The 22,773-nt window shown below is 48.0% G+C and overlaps 2 protein-coding genes across 6 annotated transcripts in view; one reads left to right on the top strand and one right to left on the bottom strand.

The window, feature by feature from the left end:
- The window catches only part of CASP9 (caspase 9), a 22,851-nt gene extending 15,459 nt beyond the window's left edge, over positions 1-7,392 (top strand). For 3 of the 5 annotated variants that reach the window (XM_086343845.1, XM_086343844.1, XM_086343841.1), the window contains 3 exons: positions 2,425-2,604; positions 3,223-3,332; positions 5,242-7,392. In XM_086343845.1, coding sequence (XP_086199971.1) covers positions 2,425-2,604; positions 3,223-3,332; positions 5,242-5,331 — 380 coding nt within the window. In that variant the 3' untranslated portion in view covers positions 5,332-7,392. The remainder of the gene's footprint in view (positions 1-2,424; positions 2,605-3,222; positions 3,333-5,241) is intronic. The other 2 variants (XM_086343843.1, XM_086343842.1) reach the window with 1 other exon arrangement.
- On the bottom strand, positions 6,469-22,773 carry LOC147356426 (chymotrypsin-like elastase family member 2A). Its single transcript, XM_086342925.1, has 8 exons — positions 22,734-22,773; positions 22,379-22,467; positions 17,472-17,569; positions 15,585-15,713; positions 13,220-13,356; positions 11,598-11,743; positions 10,291-10,443; positions 6,469-6,486 (listed from the first exon to the last, which is right to left on the bottom strand). The coding sequence occupies exons 1-8, from the start codon at positions 22,771-22,773 to the stop codon at positions 6,469-6,471; spliced, it is 810 nt and encodes a 269-aa protein (XP_086199051.1).

Here is a 22,773-nt window from a genome sequence, read left to right as displayed (position 1 = left end):
TGGTGACTCGTGTTGCTATTTTAAGATTCACTGTTGTTGCAAGTTAAAACAATTTAAAAATCTAAATGTCATCTGCCCCATCATTAAGAGAGAGCGTGGGCACCAAGGTGAAAGAACGCACCTCAGAGTCAGTAGTTCTGGTGTGAAATGTCAGTGAGTGAGCTGTGTGATGACCTTGGCCAGAGCAGAGGGGCCTGAGGTTTGGGGGTGACCCCTCCAGAACTTTGGAGGTCATGCTGAGAGGCCAGAAAGCAGGAATCATGGACGACAGTGGTTGTGGATTTTATGTCCTGAGGGAACGGCTCCTCTTCCCACTGTGTTTATGCTCATGGGAAGTCAGGCTTCCTCCCAGGAGTTTTGAGTCAGTGAGGTTCCTTAAGAAGAAAGCAGTGCCTTACCTGCATGACCCGTAGGTGAGGTCTTCCCCTCAGATTTGTAGGAGGGTGACGCGTGAGTCGAGACACAGCCGGTATCCCCTGTCTGGCCCCCTTCTTCCTCTGTCCCCCATCCTCCCCTCCCGGAGCCCATCGTCTCTGCTCCATTTTCAGAGGCAGCCCCTCTGCCTGCCCCGTCGCCTTCAGCCCTTCCTGGGGCATCCCCCTCGCTGAAGTGCCCCTCCCCCACTGCACCCTGCTGCCCGGGGCGGACCCACAGCCCCACGCTCCCATCCCAGGTGCCCTTCCCTGTCCCACTTCAAGTCATTCCCGGAACCCAGGCTGGATTCCAGAATCTTGGTCAAGAAGACAACCGGAAGCAGTGACCTGGGATAGCAGTCCAGTTTTCACAGACCTAAGAAGCCCCCCGTGCAGCCTTGGGGGGCCCCCATGGGAAGCAGCAGGGTAGCTGAGAGCCAGAAGAATGTAGGCTGGAGTCCTGGTCCCCTGCATATTAGCCGTGAGATCACAGATTACCACGTTTCTGAGCTTCAGGTGAGAGGTCAGTCGACATTGGGGTTATTATTGTGGGGTTTCCAGAGCCATCTGGCCTATCTCTGTCCCATGAACCATGATCTTCCTCGTTCCTTGCTGTTACCCACCATGGATCCAGCCACACAAACCCGCTCTCCTGCCCTGGGACCTGCCTGACAGGTGCGGTTTCTCCCCGCAGGACTGTTCTCCCTTCTCACAAGGGAGACTGGGTCACAGCCGCCTGCTCCAGAAGCCTCTGGGCCACTCCACCCTCTGCCTATCTTTACTGAAGCTCTTTTTAGGTGCCTTCTTTCTCTCATTTTGGTGGTGTAGCTTGTGGGATCTTAGTTCCTCGATCAGGGATCGAACCCTTGCCCCTGGCAATAAAAGTGTGGTGACTCAACCACCGGCCCTCCAGGGAACTCCCTGGTGTGACCTGAGTTTTTATTTTTGATTTTTGCCTGTGCTGGGTCTTCGTGGCTGCACACAGGCTTTCTCCAGTTGCAGTGAGTGGGGGACCACTCCCTAGTTGTGGTGCGTGGGCTTCCGACTGAGGTGGCCTCTCTTGTTGCACAGCTGGGCTCTAGGGTGTCTGGACTTCAGTAGTTATGAAGTAGTCATCCCAGGTTCCAGAGCACAGGCTCGACAGTTGTGGTGCACGGGCTCAGTTACATGTGGGATCTTCCCAGACCGGGGATTGAACCTGTGTCTCCTGCATTGGCATACTGATTCTTTACCACTGAGCCAGCAGGGAAGCCTGTGACTTGATCTTTAATGACATAAAATAAAATTTGCCATTTTAACTGTTTAAAATTGTTCAATTCAGTGTTTGTCAGTACAGTCACAATGTTGTGGGAACACCATCACCATCTAATTCTAGAACATTTCATCTTCCTCCCAAAGAAACTGCATACCCGGTAGCAGTCCCTCCATTCCCCCTTCTAACAACAACTAATCTGCGTTCTTCTGTCTGGATTTGCCTCTTCTGGATACTTCATATAAACAGGATATCATGTGGCCTTTGACATTTGGCTTCTTTCACCTAGCCTACTCTGGAGGCCCATCCACAGTGTATTATGATGCAGTATTTCATCCCTTTTTAAGCTTGAGTAATATTCTATTGGATGTTTATACCTCCATTCATCTGTCCCTGGACACATGAGTGGTTTCTGCCTTTTGTCTGTTGTTAATAATACGATGACCGTTGCTACATAAGTTCCTGTTTGAACACCTGTTTCCAGTTCTTCGGCGTGTATACCATCTAACTGGTTTATTTTGCTGTTTTTAAAATGTCTGCATTCTGGCTCCCCCCCGCCCCCACTTTATTTAATGAACATGCAAAAATTTTGTTTTAGTAAAAGTAAAGCTCCTGTTGAGGCTTCCTGCTCATGTTCGCCCGGCACTAGGCCCCTGGCTCCAGAGGGGATCAGGCCTCTCAGGGCTGGTGGCTCGGAGAAGTGGGAGCCCTGGTCTGGGTGTCTCACTGACAACTTGAGTCTGTTTCCGCTTCCTGCAGAGCAGAAAGACCACGGGTTTGAGGTGGAGTCCACTTCCCCTGAAGATAAGACCCCCAGTAGCGACCCTGAGGCGGATGCTACCCCATTCCAGGAAGGCCCACGTTCCATTGACGAGCCAGATGCCGTGTCTAGTTTGCCCACGCCCAGCGACATCTTGGTGTCCTACTCCACCTTCCCAGGTGAGCGGATCCGGAGACCTCGTCCTTCTAGCTGGCAAGTCCCCTCATCTGCCCTGGAAGCAGCAGTGCTGTGAAGGAAAGACCTGGGTGTGAGTCTTGGTTCTGCCGCTTCGTTGCCTCTGTGACCCTGAGTAAGTTACTTCACCTCTCTGAGCTTCAGCTCAGGGCGAGGCAGTCAAGGTGCCTAGAACGCACAATGAAAGGAGGCAAGCACCTTTGCCTTAGTCTCCTCACCCTTGTCCTGGCCCTGCCTCAGTCTTCTCATCTTTAAAATGGGAATATTAACTGTACCTTGGGGATCATCATGGTGATTTTAACAAGGTGGCTGGCCCACTGCTGAGCCCAGTGCCTGGCACACAGCAGGTGTGACAAATGTTTGTTTCCTTCTTTCTTATCCCTTGGAAGACTCACTTGACCTCTCCAAGCCTGGATTGCCTTGTTGGGAAAACAAGAACCCTAACCAAAGTCACAGGGTGGTGGCGAGGATGAAATAAGATCACGCAGAGCCCAGAGATGCAGGCTCTAGAGGGCTATGGACATCAGTCAAGGTCTGGGGGCGGGCCCACCTGCGTGGGGAGGGTGGCTCCCCAGCGAAGCTCAGCCTTTCTCTTTCTGCAGGCTTTGTCTCCTGGAGGGATCCCAAGAGCGGCTCCTGGTACATCGAGACCCTGGACAGCATTTTTGAGCAGTGGGCTCACTGTGAGGACCTTCAGACCCTCCTCCTCAGGGTGAGGCTGCTGGAGGGCCAGTGTGTCCTCCCCAGGGTGGGGGTGAGCAGGGCCCCAAGCCCAAGCCAAAGATTTCTTCTGCAAGCCAAAGGCTTGCCCTGAGGGTTGATGCTTTTGCTTCTGTAAATGCACGAAGTTACTGCCTGTAGTGGGGCTTCCCTGGTGGCTCAGTGGTAAAGAATATGCCTGCCAGTGTAGGAGATGCAGATTCGATCCCTGGATCAGGATCATCTCCTGGAGGAGGGCATGGCAAACCACTCCAGTATTCTTGCCTGGAGAATCCCATGGACAGAGAAGCCTGGCAAGCTGCAGTCCATGGGCTTGAGAAGAGTTGGACACGACTAAGTGACTAAAACAACGAACAGCAACGCTGCCTGCGGTGACATTTGCTCATTATGCCAAAGACAGCCTTCCCTGGCCTCTGAGGTGCCAGGCTGACACCTCCCACACTTCCCACTGATGGAGCCGGTCCTCATTGCCAGCGTGGGACAGCCCAGTACCCGAGCACAGCCCCTGATGGCAGGTTGCAGGCCTGTACCCTCTGCCCCTCTGTGTAGTCTTTACTCTTGACCCTCAAGAATCAGGAATCCCTTTAGTATCTCCCGACTTGGGAGGCCCCAGTGAGAATAGCGAAGTGCGGATGGACAATGCCCCACTCAGAATGGCTTCTCCTCCAAGGGGCTCAGAACATGCGGGGTCCCCTCCTGCTCTGCTCAGGTTATTTGTGCCACGAGAAGGGGCTGTGAGGGCCCTGACCACTCCTTCTTCCTGGGGAGTCTCTGGCTCAGCTTTGCTGAGCAGAGGAGAGGAGAAAAGCAGGTGCAGGGCCATCCCTGGCAGGACTCCAGGGGTGCCGTGAGCCATGGCCGTGGAAGAGAAAGTCTCACAGGCAGTTGGGGGCCCATCAGGGTTAAGCAATGTGCTCAACTCCTGGGCCTGGTCTCTTCTCTCAACTTTTCTTTATGTAGACCTTTTAATCTGACTTGAATTTTATGAATTTTTGAATTTTGAATTTTCTTTTTAGAAAACTTTTATTGGAGTATAGTTGTGTACAGTGTTGTGTTATTAATAATTTCAGGTGAACAGCAAAGTGAATCAGTTATACATACATTTATCCACTCTTTTTAGATTCTTTTCCCACATAGGCCATCACCGACTGTTAAGTAGAGTCCCCTGTGCTATACAGTGGGCTCTTATTGGTTATCTATTTTATAGTGGTGTGTATATGGGCTTCTCTGGTGGCTCAGACAGTAAAGCGTCTGCCTGCAATGCGAGAGACCCGGGTTCAATCCCTGGATCGGGAAGATCCCCTGGAGAACGAAATGGCAACCCACTCCAGTACTCTTGCCTGGAAAATTTCCATGGACCGAGGACCCTGGTAGGCTACTGTCCACAGGGTCACAAAGAGTCAGACACGACTGAGCAACTTCACTTCACTTACGGTATTTGTCTTTGTTTGACTTCACTCAGTATGACTATCTCTAAGTCTATCCATATTGCTGCAAATGGCATTATTTTGTTATTTCTATGGTGAATTTTGACTTTTCTAAACTTATAGTTGAGATGCTTGTTCCCTTATCTCCACCCCCTGCCCAGCACACGCATACACATACACACACTCAAGAAGGCTGCAGCCAGAGCTATTTTTTGTTTTATTTTATTTTTTTAAAGATTTTTTTGACGTGGACCATATTTAAAGTATTTATTGAATTTGTTACAACATTGCTTCTGTTTTCTGCTTTGGTTTTTTGGCCACAAGCCTTGTGGGATCCTAGCTCCCTGACCAGGGATCGAACCTGCATCCCCTGCAGTGGAAGGCGAAGTCTTAACTCCTGGGCCACCAGGGAAGTCCCTAGAGTTGTTTTTAAAGTTCTGACTCACAGGCCTCCCTGTGGTTGTGTTTTCACAGGTCGCTAATGCTGTTTCAGTGAAAGGAATTTACAAACAGATGCCGGGCTGTTTTAATTTCCTCCGGAAAAAACTTTTCTTTAAAACATAATGAGCTCAGGACCCCTCACCCTGCCTTACCATTCACCCTGAAACCTTCCTGCTCCAGCTCTGGCTGTGGCTAAGGCCTGGACTTTCCTACAACTGTGGCCGATATCCATCAGAGGATTCTGTAGCCTGTAGAGGGTCTGCTCTTTCCCCACAGATGGCAGACAGTCCTGGTAGCTTCCAAGTTGGAGCCAGATGACCAGCGATGGAGGAGGAGGAGCAGAATGCCGTGGACATCATGGAGTTTTTGCCCGTGACCCATTCATGGCTGGTGGCTGTGGCCTGTGACCCCTGTGTTTTCTCTACATCAGGGCTTCTCAGCTTCGGCACAGCTGACACTGGGGCCAGAGAATCCTTTGTTGTGGGGCCATCCTGTGCACTGTGGGATGTTGAGCAGCCTGGCCTCCACCCACCTCTCTTGAGTCTCGACAACCAAATGTGTCTTCAGACATTGCCAAATCTTCCTCATAGACCCCTACTGGAGAACCACTGATCTTTAGGAAATTTTGGCTACAAACAAACCAGCATCTCTCTTAGATCAGTTTAGGGCTACCAGAATCTGAAGAGCTAGAATCCATAAATCCTAAATGAAATTTTAAAAATTATCAAGTTTTTTTATATTGCAGTGTTCTTTAAAAAAATAAAAAGGTGAATATGGACTCTCTTTCACCCATTTCCCCCTTATTTTGCTCTAACTTTTTATTGTTTCTTATATAAAGGAGACTGTGGCTTTTGGGGAAATATTTGGGAAATATTTCCCCAGCTCTTATTTCTTTTGAACCCCCCACCCCCATCCCAAGAAGTGACTGGGGTGGGAGCCGTGTGTTAGGGGAGGTTAAGTCACTTGTCCACGGAACACAATTAACCAGTGGAGAGACACGGCCAGACTTGGGCCTTCTTGAGTCCAGCCTGTGTCTTCCTGGCTTCAGGACCCTTGTACCCCCCATCCCCCACCCACTTGCTGAGCCTGTAAGCTCAGCTTAAAGACCCCGAGCCTGTTTCTTGCTTTCAGGGCCCTAGACATGAGTACGGTTTGCTAATAAGACTCTCACCAAGATGTGATTCAAGTAGTTGTCACTTTATTGTTATTTTTCTCCTGTGACCTTTCCAAGCCTGAAACAGTCCCAGGGACTTCTGGTGGTTAGTTATTTTCAATCACCTGCAGGACACACAAGAAAATAATCAGATTAACTCAATAGAGCAGAGCCTTGTGTGCAGATTCCCAGCTTTCTCCCTCCCCACTCTGCACTGCCTGTGTGAATCAGGCAGCCGGAGTTGAAGCAGCTCTCCCCAGGAGCTCTAATGATGCTTGGGAGAAAAGATGTCATCACAGCTTTAAATGGATTTCCTGTAAAAAAGGAGACTTAGCCAGCAGTTCAGTTTGGGCTTCAGGGCGGAGGTGGAGTAGGGCTGGGAACTCATGGGCATGTTTGTAGATGTGATTTGCTTCTCAAAAGATTTGAGAGACCCAAAATGGTTAACAATTGCTGCTGTTTGCCAGGCACTGTTGTGCACTATGGAAGGGGCCGTAACCCGTTTTCAGAAGCTATTTGGCATCTATTAAACATTCTAATGTGCCAGCTCCATGATCCTTTGATGCTGCAGGATCTGTGTAGCGTAGAGACTGACCAGTGCAAGGATGTATGTCCATGGATGTTCATTGCAGCCATGTGAGAGGGGAAAATAGGAAAAGAGGTGAAAGCTTCATTCATTATATTCATACTATGGAATCTTACTTAGAATGAATAGATATATATGGGCTCACATGTACAGTGTGATACAGTGTTAAGTGAAAAAACCAAGTTGCAGAACAGTATGAGAAGTAAAATCCTATTTTTGGTTAGAAGACAGCGTGTTTATATGTACGTATATAAATGTTTTATAGATGAACCTAAGTAAATCAAGAAGACCACACACCAAGTGTTGTGTGGATGGTGGGACTGCAGGTGTCATACAAGTGAGGGGTGTCTACTTTTTGACTTGATACACTCCTATAGTCTTTTCATATTTTTTACCAAGAGTATGTATTACCTTCTGAAATAAAAATAAAGCTGGTGAATACTGATGATTCATTTGATATCTATTGAAAGGATGAACGCCCCCGGCCACCTGTCTCCTGTCAACTTTGCAGCTCCTGACCTTGGTTTGTCACCTGTCTGGATTTGGAACTCCAGGCTGCATACAGTGTGCCCCCCGGGCTGGGACCACCGCAAGGTTCCACTGGCCCCTCTGCAGTTGCCGGGGTGGCCTCCCCCAGAGGACAGCTGGCAGCTTGGCTCTGCTGCTCCTGGAATCTGTCACGGGCACAAGTGCCTACCCTGACTGCTGTTCCGGGAACGCAGGACCCCTGCCCAGCTGCCTCGCAAGCCTTGTTGATTCCCTCTGACATTAGGCTTTCAGCTGAGGCCCGCTCTGTTGTGCGTGTGTCTGTGGCTGGGAACAGCTGATATTGGGACCAGAAGACAGGACAATTGCTCCTGGTAAGGTGCTGCCAGGGCCAGCTGCCTGGTGACTCACACAGCAGCTGGGGCTGGAGAGCATCCTCAGATTTGGCTGGAAAACACCCTACTTATCCTCCCATCTAATCCGTCCTGGGCCAGGCTCCTTTGAAATGCTGGTGGCACCTCCAAAGTCGGACTTGGGTTTTCCTCTGCCAGGATGAGATCATAGCTTTTCCCCCGTTGACTGAAAAAAATCTTGTAAATTAATGGCCACTCTCTTCTTGATTTTACATTTTCTCTAACAAACTTTTCTGGAACCTCTGGTGCCTATAACCACTTGTTGGCAAAAGGAACGCCAACAGACAGACAAATGAGCAAGGAGCCGGCAAGTATTAATGGGAAAACTTGGAGACGGCCACCTGCTTGTTTTGATACTGCCCATTTGACAGTGCTGTCTTCCTCCTGGGACCACATGCTCACGGCTGTGGTGTCATATCTGATTTTATAATAGAGTGTTGGTTTGGTTTCATTAAACAGCTCTCTGTAAATTCAACTTAAAATAATGAAATCAGATGCCAACTTTCCTGTCTTTGAGAGCTCTGACACTACAACTCCCACTTGTTCTGGCTCCTAAAAGAGTGAGTGAGTCTTGATCTAGTTCAAGTCCCATTTTACAGAAGAGCAAACTGAGGTGGTGGCAGTGCTGGGGGGTGGGTTAAAAAGTGTCCCCCTGCCAATGCAAGGGGACATGGGTTCGATCCCTGGTCCAGGAAGATTTCACATGCCGAGAGGCGACTACACCCATGTGCTGCATCTACGGAAGCCCGTGCTCTGCAACAAGAGAAGCCATTGCAACGAGAAACCCTCACGTCACAACTGGAGAGTAGCCCCGGCTCACTGCAACTAGAGGAAGCCTGCACACAGCAAGGAAGACCAGGGCAAACAAGAAAGGAAAAAAGTAAACGTGCCCCCAATCAGCACAGTGTCCTCCTCTTCCCCTCCTCTCCCAAACATCCATCATCAGGCACGACACCTTAATCCCCCCCCCAGGTACCCCCCAGGCCTGCCCTTCTTGTGACATCCCTCCATGTTCTGGCTGTTTCCACCTACCATTGATTATATCCATGGCTGCTCCCAAGATTGGTGCTTGTTTTGTTTTTGTTTTTTTTTAAATACAATTTTTTTCTGGTTTCCATTATAAATGAATGTTTATCCATTGTTTTAAAAAAAATAGGAATTGAGCTGGTTTGGAAGTTTGTGAAGAACTGATTTTGAGCTCACAGGACACAGTCGGAGTTGTAGTGGGACCAACTCAGCTCCGTTTACCTGGACTGTCTTGGTCTGAAACACAAAGTCCTGCATCCCAGGAAACCTCCCAGTCCAGGGTGAACTGAGATGATTGGCCACCCTACAGAATATCTGGGGGACCCTTTGGTTTATTTTTGTTACTTTTTAAACTTGTTTGATTTTAATGAAAAATTCTACCACTATAAACAAGCATTGATTACATTTAGAAAAATTTTATCTACCAGCTAATAAAATAACATATATTAGTCTTTTTACTTTGGGCTATAAAATAACCTATAATAGATCTTTCCCCATTAACATAGATACGGCTTTTTGAATATATAACCAAGGCTTCCCCGGTGGCTCAGATGGTAAAGAATCTGCCTACAATGCAGGAGATCTGTGTTCGGTCCCTGGGTTGGGAAGATCCGCTGGAGGAGGGCATGGAAACCCACACAGTATTCTTGCCTGGAGAATCCCCATGGACAGAGGAGCCTGGTGGGCGACAGTCCATAGGGTCACAAAGAGTCAGACACGACTGAGCGACTAAGCACAGCACAGCACAGCACACATGTAACCCCAGAACATGTGATTCAGCTTTTTTAAAAAACGGTTTGGTTCTCTTTTCCTGAATTCAAGAAGAAGTCTTTTTGCCTCTGGAAATCTCTTACCTCTCCTGTAATTATCTAAGAAAGTTGCAATGATATTTTACATCAGAGGTTCTACATAAAATTAAATGTACAGTTAACGGTGGAGGTAACTAATGCTTATGTGTCACTTAATCGGGGTCATTAAGGTTTAACACTGCTCTTTAACTGCTAAAAGTATAGGGGAACCCCTTTAGAAGGACTAGTTTCCAACAATTAAGGCTGTGGGGGACTCAAATGATTGGGTTTGGGGCTTTGCGGATAAATGTAGCATTGGGCAGTAGGGTCTGGGCTTACACATAGATAAAGAAAAGTAAAATACTCCATGAATCCTAGGAAAACTGCTCTTAGTGCTGGAGGAGTAACCTTTATTCTCAACCTCTTTGGACAAAGCTGTCCTCTATGTGCCTTTCACTCAACTTACACAGAAACTGTCAAGGCCCATGGGGAGCCCTGTGGAGACTGCCCAAGCCTGCACTTTCTAGCTCTCAGGAGGAGGGAGGGGATTCTTAGAACATAGGTGGGCATGGCCCTCATTGGGCCGGGGCCGGGCAGGGCCCTGGGGCTCACGGCGTGTCCTGTTCTTACCGAACTGATCCAGTCATTGTAGTTGGAGACCCGGGTGAAGACGGAGGGCTTGCGGTAGTAGTTGCAGCCGAGGGAGGACCCGAAGCTGACTATGCCGTGCACCTGCCACTGGCCGTTAGCCGCCTGGCAGTTCAGTGGCCCGCCGGAGTCCCCCTGGGAAAGAGCAGAGTTGTGTCAGGAGGGGCCTGGGGGCTTGGGCAGGGGGGTGGGCGGGGCAGGGGCTGCTCTTCAGAGCCCTTGATTTACACACTGGCAGTGTATTTATATTGTTCCATGTGGGTCGCCAAGTTCCCCGAGGCCAGCCCTTGCAGTCACAGCTCAAGATGGCACCATAACTAGCCCTTGCTCTTTCTGGGTGCCTGGAATGGTGCTGAGCACTTTATAGGCCTTATTCCATTTCATCTTCACAAAAATCTACAAGGTAAGTATTGCTACCTGGTGGCTCAGATGGTAAAGAATCTGCCTGCAATGGAGGACACCTGGGTTCGATCCCTGGGTCAGGAAGATCCCCTGGAGAAGGGAATGGCAACCCATCCCAGTACTCTTGCCTGGAGAATCCCATGGACGGAGGAGCCTGGAGGGCTATAGTCCACTTGGTCACAGAGAATTGGACACAACTGAGCGACTAACACACACACCATTTCACCAAAGAGAAAAGCAAAACCCCTCAGTCTGAGGTTGTTCAGGCAGTAAGTGAAGGAGCTGAGATGTGTCCCTGAGTTAGAAATTCATGCGCTCCACCACCATTGGGAGTTTCCTCCCACTGGGGGAGTTTCCTGGGAGCTGGTCTGCATGGGCAGAAAGTGGAGGTCTCCAGTGTGATCTGAAGGACACATGAGGCTCCTTCCTGCTCTGTGCTCATGATGCAAAGTCCACCACATAGCAAGTCTATTGGTTAAGATGGTGTGTCTAGAAAGGCTGTGTGGTAGCTACCCTGAAGCGACCATCACGAATGGGGTTAATTCAACAGATAAACTTGAAATCATCTCAGAAAGGTCTTGACTCAGCAAATAGGTCCCCTTGTCTCTCTTTCTACACAGAGGAAAGAATAAGAGTGATGACAGTAATGAGAGCCCTCAATGGGACTCAAGGCAGGACTTTCCAGCAGTGAAAGGGTAGACACTATTACAAGGAGAATCTCAAAACATCTTTTCTGGAGACTGCAAGGACAAAGGTCAGGGTCTCAAACATGTGAAGCTGCTTCCTAGCACTTTTGCCAGCAGGTGTGAGGATAGAGTCTAGGACCCCGAAAGACTCTCCCCACCTTCAGCTCCATTTTGTTGGGGGGGGTGACTTCCTGGACTCACATTGCAGCTGGAGGTCACGCCGTCTCCCCCAGCACAGATCATATTGGTCTTCACAGTGCTGCCCCACCAACTAGGTTGGGAGCATGTGGCATAGTCCACAACGAGCAGCTCGCCCTGCTGCAGGATGTCAGGAAGAGCTCCATTGCCTGCATGAGACAAGAGAGAAGGTGTTACAGGGACAAAGGGAAAAAGCAAGTAGGGGATGCCTACTGAAATTTCTGCCCAGCCCCTTTTTCTCTGGTCCCTTTTCCTTCCTTCCATCCATAGGGTTGCCATGGAAGCAGCCAATTTGCCTACACTGTATCCTCACAGTTGATTGGCCACTGCTGATTGGTGCAGGGGTGAACACCTGACTCCAGCTAAGCCAACGAGCTGAGGTTACACAGCTAGTGGCCAACATAGCTGGGAATAAAGTCAAGCACTTGGACCCTTCCCTGGTTCTTGCTGCCTTCAGTGAAATACATTCTGCCTGGGTGTTTTCTGATAAAACCAGTGGCTGAATTTGTATTTCAATAAGTAAGAGATACATCTCCACTTCTCACTTCTGCTAAGTGTCTGTGGGTCCTATTTTTGCAGATAAGCCAGGCAAGAGAGTGATATCAATTTGAGTGTATGTGTGTCGATGTACCTCTGTAAAAAAATGTCACGTATAGGTTTGTCATTATAAGAAAAAATAGTCACTTATTTGCATGGGCCTTCCTGGAATTTTCCAAACCTCTGGTGATTTCCCAAGGGGAGGGCAGGTCCTCTGCTCCTTCTTGGTGACTTACTGTCATTGGATTTCTGACCCTTAGGGCTTATGTCAAAGGGAGACCCACACGTAGTCAGAGTCTGAGTGGCATGGTAAGGCGGCACATGACGAGTGAGGTTTGAGATGGGAAGGGGAGACTCTGATGAGGACCCCAGGGACCTTTGTGGAGCTGTAGAATCCTGAGGTCATGGAGTGAATGCTATTTTAGGCCCTGGCTTTGGGCCATAGGAGGGACTTCTGTGCCAGATGTCATGTAGTCATGGTGACAGTGACAACAACTAACACAGAGCACCAGGTGCCAGGCACTGGGCTAAGTGCTTCCAATGGATTATCGACAACCTTGTGATACAGAGCCTGTTATTATCCCCATTTTACAGATGAGAAAACTTCAGTGTGGAAAGGCTAAGCAATCTGCAGGTGGCCACACAGCAAATAAGTGGAGGAACTGGGATTTGAACCCAGGCATTCTGAATTCTTGTCTGTCTATGTGCATGCATGTGTGCGGGCTCAGTCACTTTAGTTGTGTCCAACTCTATGCGACCCTATGGCCTGTAGCCCACCAGGCTTCTCTGTCCATAGGCCTCTCTGGCAAGAGTACTGGAGTGGGTTGCCGTGTCCTCCTCCAGGGCATCTTCCCAACCCTGGAGATGAACGCTTGTCTCCTGCATCTCGTCTCCTGCATTGCAGGTGGATTCTTGACCCACTGAGCCACCTGGGAAGGCCTTGTCTGTCTACACTATCGTTCTTCTCCAAGGCAGCAGGCACTTCTTCCAGACTCCTTGGATAATGAGCGCAGAGAAAACCCCTGACTGAACCGGGGTGACATCGCCCACCTCCCTTGGGAGCCATGGGGCTCCCAGCACCCACTTACTCTGCAGTCTTCCCCAGCCCGTGACATAGCAGACGTAGTTGTTGGGCAGGATGGTGCCGGCAGGCGGCAGGCAGCCCAGCTGGATCTTGTCAGTCAGGGGGACAGAGCTGGCCAGTTTGAGCAGGGCAATGTCGTTCCTGGGTTGGAAAAGAAGCAGAGCATAACCAGAGGGTTGACTGGTTCTGTCCCGGATATATTTCTGATTCTAGCCCCAGCTTGGATCACTGAACCCCGTCCCTGGCTGGACTGATGCTGAATCTTCCCGCCACTGGGGTTCCGAGGGATCGGGAGCAGTTATGGTTAAACCCCAAGATTGCATTTAAAAAGAAAATTTTGGCCACATTCAGCAGCGTGTGGAATCTTAGTTCCCCTGCCAGGGATTGAACCCATACCCCCTGCAGTGAAAGGCAGAGTCTTCACCACTGGGCCACTGGAGAAGTCCCTCCAGGACTGTATTTTGTCCCTGGTGGAGCTTGAAGCCCTAAATTCCTAAAGGCCTTTCAGGGGACTGTTTAAAACAGAGAGGGCAAGTAGGTCTGTCTTGCAAAGTCCACTCTGATGGATTAGTTGTGGCTGCCTGGCAGACTGTGTTGACAAGGACTCTGAGATTCTTTCCAGGATCAGCAAGGGAATAAATCCATGATTGCTTGGTGATGTCCATGCTGGCCTTGTACTTCCTGTGTTTGGTTTAGAAAATAGCAGATGTTCAGACCGAAAGGACTTTTTGCCTTTATTCTTCACTCTCTCTTCCACCTTGAGCTCTGCTGTCAGATTTATCCCTGAGTTTCACGTCCTTGTCTAGGAAACCTTTAGCGATTGGCCAATCACATTTTCCACGATGGCTGCAATGAGATTTCCCACCTATTGGTGCTTGTTGCAATGTGATGTTGACACTTTGTCCATTGAGAGTTGGGGGTCTCAGTTTCTTCCCCCTGGTTGGGGATGGGGGGCCTGTGATGTTTAGGAAGTGACACCATTTGACTTCTGAGACCAAGTCATGACAAGAGATGAAACTTCTGTATGATCTTTCAAGACTTCTTTTCTTAGATCCTAAGCTCTGTGCCATGAAGAAGCCAAGGCCACATGGAGAGGCCATATGTAGCTAAAAATCTCTCTCCACTCTCTGCCCAGCCATCTCCTTCCCATCTCTTAAAGCTTCTCTGGACACATTCCATGTCGTTTTATGGCTTTCCAATGTCTTGTCGGTGTGTGTTTCATCTAGTTGACTAGTCCCTTTGGGGGCAGAGACTAATGGCTCATGGACTCCTTGCATCCTTTGTGAGCCATCGTCAGTGCTGGACCACAGCAGGCTGCCCAGATGAAAGAGCACGGAGAGTTATGGCCACAAGGCATCCTCTGCTCTCTCCTGGGCTGTGATGCAGAGTCATCGGAAGATTTGGTGAGTGAGCTCTCTGGGCAGCCATTCAAGAGTGGCATCTTGGGCTGCAGAAGAGGCCTGTGTGTGGTTAAATTATGCAAATTTGAAGAGATGGCTGGGGTACTTCTTTCTAAAGGCCCTTCTGGAACTGCAGACGTGCTCTTGGGATGGAAGAGGATGATGGATACTTCCTGCTTCTGATGGGGAAGCAGGAAAAGGGAAGATGACTTTCTGTCCCTGGTAAGGAGATGCCAACAATGCCACATGGTCGTTATTCATATCTAAGCCAGCAGGCTCCTTAACCAACCCCCGCACTGCCTCACAGCCACACTTCCGGCCATGGGCTCCCTGAGAGCTGCTGCGGTGACCTGTGCATCTCTGTGCGTCCAGCACCCTGTGTGGTGTGTGGAACATGGGTGGGGGGATGGTCACCAAAGGCTCAGGGTGAGCATGGGGTGGCATGTGTTTGTCCAAGGAGTTGGGAAGTAGAGTTTCCCTGCTGGTCGGGGAACCATCACTAGGGTTTTGCAGAGCTCTGAACCCTTGGCTAGCTTCCTGTGTCTGTTACCGAGGCTGCTTTGCAGGGTATCAGGGAGTCTTTGTTTTTAAAAGATCTTGCTGGGAGGAGGTACAGGGTGGAGGAAGGCAGGAAGGACCATGTCCCACTCTGCTCATGGACTCCACTCCCAGTCGTGGGGCCTGTAGACCCATCTCTGTGTCCTCAGGGTTTGGCACAGAATAAATCCACGGTCAGTGAGTGCCTGGGGTGGACCGGAACGCTGTAGACTTAACTGGCAGGAGATCTAGGTTCCCCCTGCCACCCCAGTCACATGCCAGTGCAGGCCTCTTTGGGGTTGAGAACCTCTCCCCCCTCCCTACAGAAGGAGCAAAGGATGGGACAGCACCCACTGCTTTCTGTGAGATCGCCCACCCCCAGTCTGTGTCCCTGCCAACCCACCCCCCAAAGTGCACCCAGACAGAACGCACCCTTGGGCGAGCTGGTTGGAGTTCCACTTCTCATGTATCACGGACTTGGAGACTGCAATGGTCAGTGAGCCAGACTCAACGGTGGAGAGACTCTGCCGGCCCACCACCACTCGGTAGGTCCTGGAGGAGCTGGGGGAGAGGGGGCCGGGCAGGGAAGGTGAGCTCTGGGCTGTCCTTTCCTCTCTCTGAGCCCTATGGGCTGGGACACCCCAGTGAATGTACCGGTTAGAGACCAAGCTCTGGACAGTGCTAGGGGACCTGAGCCAGCTCCTGCTCCAAGAGCCACTAGTTGGCACTGGGAATTTTTCTTTCCTTGGGGCAATCGGTTAGTTACGATGTAACATAATAACTACAACAAAACAGTAATTACAACTACCTTATACCAACTGTAAACTATAATATAAAATAAAAGTTATAATAATATAAGCTCTATATTACTATAGGGGAAGTGAGATGGATACAGATAACCGCAGTCATTTAACTTAAAGGGCATTTTTTTATTTTACTTTTTAAATTTTATTATCTTTTTTGGCCACAACTATATGGCATGCAGAACTTCCTAACCAGGGATGGAACCTGTGCCCCCTGCAGTGAAGCACAGGGTCTTAACTACCACTAGGGAAGTTCCCAAGGCCATTTTTTTTTAGTTTAACTCCTCATTTCCTGTTTTTAAATGGGGAACCCTGCGGCTTGCATGCGAGGGTGCGTGCTCAGTCCCTCAGTTGTGTCTGACTCTTTGTGACCCCATGGACTGTAGCCCACCAGGTTCCTCTGTCCACGGGATTCTCCAGGCAAGAATACTGCAGTAGGTTGCCATTTCCTTCCCCAGGGGATCTTCTTGACTCAAGAATCAAACCTGCGTCTCCTGCTTTGGCAGGCGGATTCTTCACCCTTGAACCACCTAGGAAGCCAGCCTGAGGCTTAGGAAGGACTAACTGGTCCAAAGTCTTACTCTCCAGCTCTTTAGTGACAACTTGGAGCTAGAAACAGGACTCCTGAATCCCAGACCTCTGTGATTTCCCCCACCACCTCATAGAACTTGTGAATTAGGTAGAGAGAAGGGGCCACCCCGACAATGAGAGTGTCCCACTGGCCCAGTGGAAACTCCAGTGAGCGCCAGCCTGGGTAAGCTAAGCAGAGGCTGGAGGGAAGGAAGAGGACAGGTGAACAATGGATGTCCCAGAGCCTTTCCTTTCCCCGTGGGCCTTTATAATGGTGCTAGTTTCACTTTTATTGAGTGCTTACTCTGTGCTGGCCCGTTTAATGCATCATCTCGTTGAATCCACACTGAATACCCATGGATGCTTCCCCGGTGGCTTAGTGGTAAAGAATCTGCCTGCCAATGCAGGAGACACGGATTCGATTCCTGGTCGGGAAGATCCCCTGGAGAAGGAAATGGTAACCCACTCCAGTATTCGTGCCTAGAAAATCCCATGGAAAGAGGAGCCTGGCAGGCTATAGTCCATGGGGTCGCAAAGAATCAGACACGACTGAGCGTCCCAACTACAACTACTGCAAACACCGCTATCTGCTTTTTTGCGGGTGATGGTATTGAGATGAAGAAGTCATTCAAGTAGCTCAAGTGAACCCAGTTCCAGATCCAGAGGCCGTATCTAGTTTGCCCCAAAAGGGCAGAAAATGGGCCTCTGCCTCCCCATAGTCCCCCTCAGTGCCCTGCACAGGACGGTCAATCCATATATATATATGGGTCTATCACCTGACCAACAGACTGAACTGTAGATCGAAGAGAGTGTATTTCTTGGCCAAGGAAGTGGTTATGTGCGATGCTCCTTTATATGGGGTGGTTTGGGCCATCTGGGCTCTAACTGAGAGATGAGTGCTGGCTAGTAGGGTGAGCGGGCGGGGAGACGGGGGAACAGCAATTACCTGATGCAGTGGGCTGCTGTCAGGACCCAATTTTGTTCTATCAGAGACCCTCCGCAGGTATGACGCCACTGGCCACTGGAGCTGTACTGCAGGGAGACCTGGGAAGAGGCACAGGTGATCCCATAGCTGAAAGGGCTGGACCCTCTGCTCTGCAGCATCCCAGCCCCGGGAGTGGGGGCACGGGAAGTTGAGCAAGCAAGACACTCGCCTCAGGTGTAAAATCTAAGGGGGCACGAAGAAATGCTAATCCAGCTACATAACATTGTAATAATCTTTAGAAAATTAACACAAAAAAAATCTATGATGCACAAAATGTCAAAAATGTAAATAAAAACTCTATTAAGAAGTAATTAGTTAAAAAAAATTTTTTTTGGCTGTGCTGCAAGGCATGTAGGATCTTTGTTCCCCAACCAGGGATGGAATCCACGCCCCTTGCATTGGAAGTGGGGAGTCTTAACCACTGGACTGCTAGCGAAGTCCAAGAAGTAATTGTTTTGAGCATCTTTCTGTAGTGCGACTTGTTGGGATTTTTCCTTTCTTGGGAGCTATTTCTTCAGGACATATTCCTCCAATTTAATATGTGTAAAGCAAAATTTTTATCCCTTCTGCCCACTCCCCGAATCCGTGCTTTCCTTAAATTTTCTTGTCTTGGTAAATGGCAAACCAGCTGTACCTGCTGTTCAGGCCAAAACTCTTGGCAGTGAGTTTGACGCTTCTCTTTCTCTCATATGCCTCATTCGAACCCACCAGCAAATCCCACCAGCTCTACTTCCAGAATATGTGGACAGAATGCCTCCCTCCTACCACCTCAATTGCTGGTCCCCATCATCTTCACATCTCACCTGGATTATTATTGCAGCTTCCTATGTTTGTCCCTGATCTCAGTCTGGCCCCTTCCTCACCCCATTTCTCAACACAGTGGGCAGAATGATCCTTTTAAAATGTGAGCTTAATTATGCTTCTCCTCTGCTCTGACCTGCCAGTGGCTTCCGCTCTTATACGATGTAGACCCCAAACTGTACAATGCCCTACAAGGTTCTACATGACCACCCTCACCTTACAGGCTCTCACTCCCCTTTCTGCTCCAGTCACACTGACCTCCTCGAGGCTCTGGAAACACAACAAGCCCATTTCTGCCTCAGAGCCTTTGCGTTTGCTATTCCTTCTGCCTGAACTATTCTTCTCTAAAGTATTAGCATAGCTTTCTCCTTCACTTCCTGCAGGTCTGTGTTCAAGGTTACCTTCCCTGTGAGGTTCTCTGTGACCACCTCATCTAAGGGTATGCACACTCATGTCCACACAAGTGTACACGCATATCCTTACACACCCATGCACACATATGGACGCACACAGCTCTTTCCTCTTGTCCTGTTTTATTCTTCATCATAGTGTCTATCATCACCTGATGTTATGAATTTGCGCATTCAATGGCTGATAGCCTCATTCTCCCACTTTAATATAAGCTCTGTGAATTTTCTTTCCACTGCTGTATTCCAGGTGCCTAGAACAGTTCCTGTCTCATAGTGGGTCCTTAATAAATTGAACAAGTGAGTTAATCAGAAAGTGAGTGAATGAATGAAAATGGACTCAGCAGGGCAAGTGTCTGGTCTCTCTTGCCGAACTTGTCGCCTATTGCTCTTCAGTTTTTCCTTGAAGACTAAATCCACTCATAGGAATATGAAAATACTTAAGTGTACTTTACCCCTGATGACTCCTCAACCTTTTTTTTTTTTTAAAGAAAAACTTGTTTCCACTTAGATTTGATAGGTATGGACTGGAACTTGAAGGGGGTTGCATTTGGCACCATTTGGGTCTCTGTGGAAGCTGTCCCAGCTCCTTCCCCTTGAAGTCCCTGCCAAGGCCAAGTAGAAAGGAGGGAGGTGACAGCAGAGCATGGCCTGCTCTGACCACGGTTCCTGTGGAGGGAAAGCAGGAGTGATGCTGCTTTTCTGCAAACATCATTTCTGATTATCCCCATGACATCTTCTTGTTTGCCTCACATTAAGGGGACTTAGATTAACTGACTTTTTAAAAACAGTGCTTAAAACTAGACAAAATTACAAAGATACCTAAAAGGATGCCCCACCCCAAAATCTCCAAATAGGCTGAAATCATCCTACCAATGTGAAAATTTGAAGTAATGTGTAAACATATAATTTGTGGGCAGCAAAGTGTGGCCACAAGAGCAAAGGTTAAGCCAAATTTGACTCTGTACTTTCCCCCAGGCTCGCTGGGTCACTCAGGGCAATTATATACTTTTTCTGAGCCCCAGTTACCTTGTCTCGGAAATGGGGATTATAATGCTTGTCTGGGGCTCCTGGGATGATTAATAATCATAATAGCTAACACTTCAAATGTCTAATAATTTGAACATTTACCATATACCAGGCACTGTTCTGAGCTCAGAGTGTAAGTAAGCTCACATCACAGTCACAGTGATCTCATGAAGCACTATTATTATCCCCACTTTACAGATGAATAAACTAAGGCAGTGAATAGAAACTTGTACAACATGGTCCACATCATGAGCGGTGCCATATATTTTTCGTATTACTCACTGAGAAAGGTAAATTGAGTTGCTGCACTTGTACAGCTAGTATGTGGCATAGCATGAATAGTCTGACTCCAGAATCTATGTGGAACTTTACACATCTTTACACATCCTACTTTATTATTATCTTTTTCTTTTTTTTGGCTATGCCCTGCAGCATGTGGGATCTTCGTTCCCTCACCAGAGATAGAATCCACGCCCCCTACAGTGGAGATGAGGAGTTTTAAACACTGGGCCACCAGTGAAGTCCTACACACCCTACTTTAATTTTAAATCATCTAGCACTTTATTTTCCAGTGTCTAGTGGATTGTGACCTAGAATCATAATCTTGAGATGAGTGTGGAACAGAAGAGACCTCTCAGCCAATGCAGAGCAAATTATATTTGTTTAAATTTTTGATATTTTTTTCATTATGATAAAGTTTGATTTTTAAAAAACATTGCATTAAAAATTCATTTTGGTTACTGAGTTTTGTGGCACTTCCTTAACTTTTGCCCCTAAAGTGAGTGCCTCGTTTGCCTCACCCTGGTCCCCACCCTGCTTGACCTGCCCACCCATCCTGATTAAAAAAATCTCCTAGGGAAGCAGAAGCAGGAAGTGTAGTGAGACCCTTCTAAGACTAGCATCAATTGGTTCCCAAGGCAAGGATACCTTTGTATCAGCAAGTGGTACAGAGGTGAGCAAATGGTCCAGAGGGTGAGGAGATATTTTGGTAGGCAGCATTGACTGATTCTCAGCACAAGGGTGGCCTCTACTTAAGGGGGAGGTATAGGGCCCCAGGGCCCCTCTTCTAACTTTCCAGAAAAAAATATATTGTGGGAGTGTGAGAAAAGTAGAAGAACTGGCAAAAGTACACAGAGCTAAGTATTGGGTTGGCTAAAAAATTCGTTTGGGTTTTCTTTTGGTAACATCTTATAGAAAAATCTGAATGAATTTTGTGGCCAATCCAATACATAAATTATGAATTGTCTGTCACTATCTATGACTGAAGCTCTCCTAATTGAAAGGAAGATGAATGAATGTTGCATTCCCTCCATGAAACCTACTGATGGCTGCATGGGGCACTCTGAGCACTCACTTACATTGTAAACTCACCCCACTCAACCCTTCTGCTCCCAAACCTGCATATGCCAGTTGTACTCATATTGTAATTATGTGTATTAATTAAATATGTAACCAATGAAATATGAGTTCTAAAAGATGGTTGTGGTTTACATGGAAACTAAGGTAAGTGCTTGGAAGAGACCAGATAACCATGCCTTTTAAAAAATTGCTGTGAATTAGGCATGGATGAAAAAACTGAAAAATGGAGAAAAAAAGGTCATCACAATCTGGAAGGACTGTCAGATTGCTTCTTGAGTATCTCATAGTCAGTTACTCTACTTTAAAGAAATGGAATTATAGATGATATATTGTAGGGATGATTTATATAAGATAAATTGGTGACTAACTGTGTATTTACAAGTTTTCAATTAAAATAAATGTTTAAAGGATATGTGTGATTTCTAATAATTTATCTATAACCAATCTTTTGATTCATTGTTTAGTTGCTAACTCATATCTGACTCTTTGCAACCCCATGGACTGTAGCCCCACCAGGCTCCTCTGTCCATGGGATTTCCCAGGCAAGAATACTGGAGTGGGTTGCCATTTCCTTCTCTGGAGCATCTTCTTGACCCAGGGATTGAACCCAGGTCTCCTGCATTGGTGGGTGTGTTCTTTATCACTGAGCCTATTACTCAATCCCAATCATGTCAGATAAGAGAGATTTTACTATATTTTTTTATGTCAGTATAAGCCTCACATATTTCTTTCATGAGTCCTACCACTAACAGGTCCTAGTAATTTGTGCCTGTGCCCCACCCAGCATTTGTAGTCACCTTATTGTTAGAATTATTTCAAGGTAAGAAGGCATTTACTTTATTGGTAATACTGATTTGCCTATAGTCAAGAATTAATTTGCATAAAATAGCACTGATTGGTTCCTGAAAGCAAGGAATATTTGCATAGAGAGTGATGAATGGATCATCAGATAACAGTATATTTGTAAGCAAGCATCTGATTGGCTAACAGAAAGAATGTATTTGTGAATTTGTGTGGATGGGTTGTGGGCTAGGGCAGATCTTTATCTGCATTAGAGAAGGCCCCTCTCCTTCCACCCCCAAGGTTGACCAAGGGCACAGAAATGTATTTTTTATTGTTGAATTCCCCCATCTGCCCTTTGAGTCTCCACCAATCCTCATTTTTGCCAGTGCAATAGACCCTGTGGTGATGTTATGTATCTAACATTATAACATGTTATGATGTTACGTATGTAAGGACAGGGAGGCAAGAAGTAGAGTATAGGGGACTCACCTGCCAGGGCCAGCTGTTGGGCCTTGCATCTTCACCTCCAACCACTCTGGACAGTTGTGGTGGGTAAGTGGGGACTCCACAGCTGAGAGCTGTAGAAAGAGGAAGGGTTGTAAACCCAGGAGGCAGTGGCCCAAACAATTTACCCCACACTTCCTGAATTCCCAACCCCCAAATACAGAATCCCTGTTCTGGAAGGATCCTTACAGGTTGTAGAGTCCTACACTTTGTTGCACTTTTCTTAAATTTCACTCCAACTTTCTTAACAACCACACGATTGAGCCCCGTGGGTGCAGGGAGGTCCCATCCCCAGTTCCACCAGGAGGCTGGAAAAGTGCCTCTGGGCAACAGGGCTTACCTCCAGCCACCAACGTAGACAGCAGTAAGGCCCTGATCAT

The sequence above is a fragment of the Bos grunniens genome, chromosome 16 (genome assembly GCF_055505025.1).
Source record: "Bos grunniens cultivar Pamir isolate PY7600 chromosome 16, Bosgru_T2T1.0, whole genome shotgun sequence".
NCBI classification, from domain to species: Eukaryota; Metazoa; Chordata; class Mammalia; order Artiodactyla; family Bovidae; genus Bos; species Bos grunniens.
Note: the sequence above shows the minus strand (reverse complement) of the source record. Positions and strands in the feature narration are given on the sequence as shown.